Source organism: Chanos chanos, chromosome 3 (genome assembly GCF_902362185.1).
Source record: "Chanos chanos chromosome 3, fChaCha1.1, whole genome shotgun sequence".
NCBI lineage: Eukaryota > Metazoa > Chordata > Actinopteri > Gonorynchiformes > Chanidae > Chanos > Chanos chanos.
In genome coordinates this window covers 5,955,001-5,960,000 of record NC_044497.1, presented here as the reverse complement: position 1 = coordinate 5,960,000, position 5,000 = coordinate 5,955,001, and the positions used below count along the sequence as shown (strand labels likewise).

The window sequence follows — 5,000 nt, the reverse complement described above, 5'->3', positions numbered from 1 at the left end:
TTTTTTTGGGGTTTTTTTCCATCGCTGTTGAGATGAATGAACAGTGTGATGACTCATGTAATCCTAGTTAAGACTTGTCTTCTTGTCTGCAGCAGGTCCACCATAGTGGCTACAGTAGAGGAAGAGCAAAGGATGAGTTCGTTATTGAGTATTCACAGACGGAGAGGGAATTTTCTAAAAAAAAAAAAAGGGGGGGGGGTGAAAGCACTCCCGTGTTCATCTCGTCTTCACTCGACTCACCGTGGGCAAACACGACGCAATCGGCATTCCAAAAATCGACCTCCACAAAAAAAAAAAAAAAAAAAGTCTAGCACTTTGATTTAGGGTGAAGCTTTTTGATTTGAAAACTGACTCACAACTCAATCAAAAAGTCATTTGTGAACCGCCGTGCTGTTGCAGTCAAGATCGACTGAACTGAAGGGTATCTTGCTGTTCACTTCAAGGCCAAATCGTTGCTCGATTCATGCCTCGTTCTGGAATTCACTCTAATGCCACTGACTTCAGTGAGAGCTTCTTCCGTTTTTTCTTTTATATCTTATGTTTGGTTCAGCACTTTCTCATCCATTCTCATTTGCATTGTTTTGACGGCGAGAAGAAAAAAAAAATAAAAATAATAAAAGAGATAACGGATCCTCTGACAGAAATAGCTTCTGATGAACGCATTTTTGTTACATAAGAAAAGGCTCCCTGAGGCCACGTTGTACGGTTTTCATTTTGTGCGAGCACAATATGAAGAATGAGTCTCCTCTTAAGCATCTCCGCTCCTTATTTCTGAGGAGACGCTCACAAACATAAGAGAATTAAGTAGCGCGTTTGGAATTGCAGAGGCCTCTGACAATAACACAAACATGCACGGGTCTGACATGGAAAGTCACACTGAAATGAAAGAAAAAAAAAAAAAACAAACGAAAATGTAATAAAAAATAAACGGCCGTCGCACACATACAGACGCAACAGGCGAATGCAGTGAGACAGCTGTTGTGATAGGGGCCAGACTTTGTGCAGGGTTTTGTTTATAATTCTCTTTTGCCGTCACAATGGTGTAACAAGCGTTGATGAAAAAAGTACGGTAGATTTATGATCTTCTACTTCCCCTTTCTCGTTTCTCGTCATCTGCTGGACACCTCCTGTGACATCACGCGGGCCTGGTCAAAAGCCATAAAGTGCTTTTTATTGGCTTTCACCTCAACGCTCCCATGACAACGCTTCCTTCGCTTCCAAGGGGGAGGGAAAGGTACTCAAAAGCATATCCGGAACGATCTCATGTCTGAATACGGACCTCAGATGGCACTGGGTGCTTAAAGGACGTTAGCCACTAAAACAGAAAGGTTCTCTACGGTAAAAGTGGGTTTTAATCGCCTAACACAATAATCTCATCCTTTCTCCAAAAGCCGTGAGCACGCAGATCACACTGTTGCTCCCAAATCTCTCTCTACAGCACACATAGCCTGGAGCATATGTTTTTCTCTCTCTCTCTCCCCGACAACGATTCATTTCAGCAGTATTCACAATAACCAGAGAAGACACAGAACAGCCTGTAAGAACCTGAGCCCGACGAGCCGCGGCGAAAGCTCAGACAGGTACCTGCGTGAGGATTTAGAAACCGAGGGGTCGTTTTGAATCCTATCGCTAAGCTTGTCACACTCGTGTCGGCGGGGAGAGAGGGAGAGAGGTGTTAATGTGGAGATGTTTTCTAGCTTGTAGCTGTAAAAGGTCTCTGGGCCAAGCTCAAGGCTGAGTCGTCTAACAGCACTCTGTAGGAAAGTCACCAGCGTCGTATGACCCCGTGCCCATAAAGCCCTCCGTCTTTCCCTCTCGTGGCCCTCGCTCAGCCGTCCAATTATGTTTATGAAGAGAGCGCCGCGGGGAGCGTGCAAACACACGTTTGTTTTTATATCTTTGTGGGGACTTCCCGCCGACTTCCTTTTTACTGTAACTACAAATTAACAACGTAAACCGAACCCTGGCCTAAACAAATATTGTGGTAGACACTTCGTTTTAAGAATAACGCCCATATAAATGGACAGGAAAATGTCCCCAGAACATCGGTTTTCTCTGACATTTATATATTTGTGGGTGCAGTCGGTCCTCAGGGGAACAGTAAAATGTTAACCGCGCACAAAGGCTTGCACACAGCAATTGCATGACTCAAACAACTTTGCCTCTAAACTCCCACAGTCATACAGAGAGCAAAGCGCTTTGATTAAACTAAAGCTCTACTCTGTCCTGCTGAAGAACACATGTCAGCCTAGGTCCCCATAGGTTGAAAAACAAAAAAAAATCGTAAAGAGGATGATTAGCGCAGACTGTCGTTCCCAGGTGACCTCGCTCCCCCTTCAGAACTCTCTCACATATCACAACACACCTCTGGTCTCTAAAGTTCAGTTCAGTTGATCACCTCGGTGTGGCCTTCACAGAAGGCTGTGTGATCTCTAGTGTAAAATTTCTCATGTGCTCTTGCTCATCTGAAAATGCCCTGAACGCTGGTGCTCTAACTCCAGAAGCGGACATCGTCTTTCTCCTTTCCTCTTAAAGACGACGTCGTCAGCTATGTTTTCTCTCTTTCTCTGCCTCTATCTCTCACCATGGATACAGTTTCTCTTATTCCTGCTCTCTTTCCGGAGCCAAAACGCCTCACCCAGTCTCTCATTCACACACAGACACACACACACACACACACACACACAGACACACATCTCCTGTTGGACTCCTCATGCTGTCCTTCCATGGAACACAAAGCCTGATTCTTGTTCTGTTCTAGAACACATGGTGTAGATGTCACTGTTCGCTCTGCCTTCGTCAGTCCTGCAAGACAGTTCTTTACACAGACAGGCTTCCCTAGTAAAGGGAGGGGTTCTTCCTTCATTGTAAACTCAGTGAAGTGTAATAATACATAGTACCTAACGAGGCTAAAAGACAGTGAATTATTCACCCTGTCCTTTTAAATCAACTCATGTTTCCAGTATGAGCAAAAACAAGAGGAATGCTATTAATACTAAAACAAAGAGGGTGATCACATGGTGATGTGAATAGTGACCATTTGGATTGGGCTGAGATAGGCTGCTCAATTTGGCAATATAATGTTTTATGGTCTTGTTTGTGTGTGTGCGTGTGTGTGTGTGTGTGTGTGTGTGTATGTGTGTGTGCGTGGTGGATGTTTTGTGTTTTAATTTCGAGAGAATGTCACTGTTGATGCTTAAAACTGTACAGCAAAGCTCCACTAATGCATATTGACTCCACTGGTCTCTCTGAATATCCCCTGGAGAAACACTGAAAAGAGTTCTGTACAGGATCTATAACAGGAATCATATCTAATGGTCTCATATTTAAACTAGTGCAGGGTCTTATGAGGACACCAACAAAGGAGCCTTCAAAAAGTTTGATTCAATGCTTTGGTGTGAGGCACCATGAAAACTCCTATTTAACTTTATAAGAGTCAAATGTTAGGCATTTTGCTGCTGGGGGAACTGGGAGATGTTGAGTAACTCAAGATCTGGGAAAATGAAGAATGTGTGCATTCTAATGTCAGGAACTGTGAAACGAGATCCTGACGCATGGGCGCGCCCCTCTTTTCAAGAGCAAATCTTGACCCGCGATTGGACGGCTCACTCATCAATCATGCCTTACCCCATTCGTAAATCAGCAGGCATGATAACTACACATGCGTGTAGAGAAAGATGGTCGAAGGCAAAGAAAAAGACACGAGGAGAAGAAAGATCTCACCCCCATAGCGTTAGCACCATCAGACTCTGGGGCACAATGTCATAACTCAGTCAAAAGTCCCTTTTATGACCTTTACATATGTGTGTGTGTGTATATATACACACACATACAAATGTTTTTTTGTTGATGTTTGTTTATTCCCTATTTTCTCTCAGTTTTGGAGGTTTAATCACTGAAGATTTCTCACAGGCCTCCTCCTCCACAGCTCACTGTAAAATCAATGCCTCAATCTTTTTACACAAGCATTGTGGCATCACTGAATCCTGGTAAACTAAAACAAACAAACAAACCAACCAAAAAACAGGCAGCTTTTGCCACTAATAACCTGCAGTCACTGTGACGGACCTGCTTTGGAGGACGGGGAGAGCTGAGATGTGTGTATAAAGGTTCTGTGATTTCTCAGGCTGCCTGTTGGTTGTACGGGATGGGGGGGGGGGGGGGGGGAACGGTCACCGTACCTGTGAATTTGTCCGTTTTTATGCAGGTACTCGAGGCCTTGAAGCACCTCTTTCAGCATGGTGGCTATGCTGGCCTCGTCCAACACTCCATTCCTGTGCTCTCCTTGGGAGATGATGTGTTTGATCACGTCCAGCACGGAGCCTGAAACAGAGAGAAGAACACAAAAGAGCGTCACTTTCCACTGGGCGGCGGCCGTCTGTCCGCGCTGGGAAGGGTCCTGTGTACGGCTACGCAGAGCAGCACATTCCAACACTGCCCCCTGGAGGCCCGGAGCTGAGCACGTCTTAACCGTCACCCCCTGCTCTCTAACACACTTCGTCTGCTTCAGCCAGGGGGATTTCTAATTAGGCGCTGCTGCGCTGTGGACCTGCAGGAACCAGGACTGGGAAACAGCTCTCCGTCCGGTCTTCCGTCCCAGACGACGGTCTCACAGCCGGTCACCTTTGGCCCGTGGCTCTCGACTGACGAGACCTTGTTCCCGCCACTGGACGGACAAACGTCCCAGAACGAACACGAACAAACGCTTAAAATGTACGTCGACATGTAAGCACACTCTTGATTGTTCTCTCGCTTAAACTACGGAAAGACATTTTCTGTTCCTTCATTTCGTGAGCGGTAGGCAGTCGGGCCGTGACACACAAAACACCGGAGCACATTCCAAATCTTTACTGGAAGGTCAATCGTTCAAATAGGCTACTCATAATTTATATCAACATACACTAGACTTTTGGCTGCCCGCCAAAAAACACTGTCTCAAAGAAATTTTGTCTTTTTACATACACAAGACCAAATTAGATTATGGAAAAACACATACACAC

The 5,000-nt window shown here is 45.3% G+C and overlaps 1 protein-coding gene across 1 annotated transcript in view; it reads right to left on the bottom strand.

The window, feature by feature from the left end:
* The window catches only part of oxsr1b (oxidative stress responsive kinase 1b), a 48,328-nt gene that overhangs the window by 16,821 nt on the left and 26,507 nt on the right, over positions 1-5,000 (bottom strand). The window contains exon 4 of the mRNA XM_030767154.1: positions 4,182-4,323. Within this exon, the coding sequence (XP_030623014.1) occupies positions 4,182-4,323 (142 nt within the window). The remainder of the gene's footprint in view (positions 1-4,181; positions 4,324-5,000) is intronic.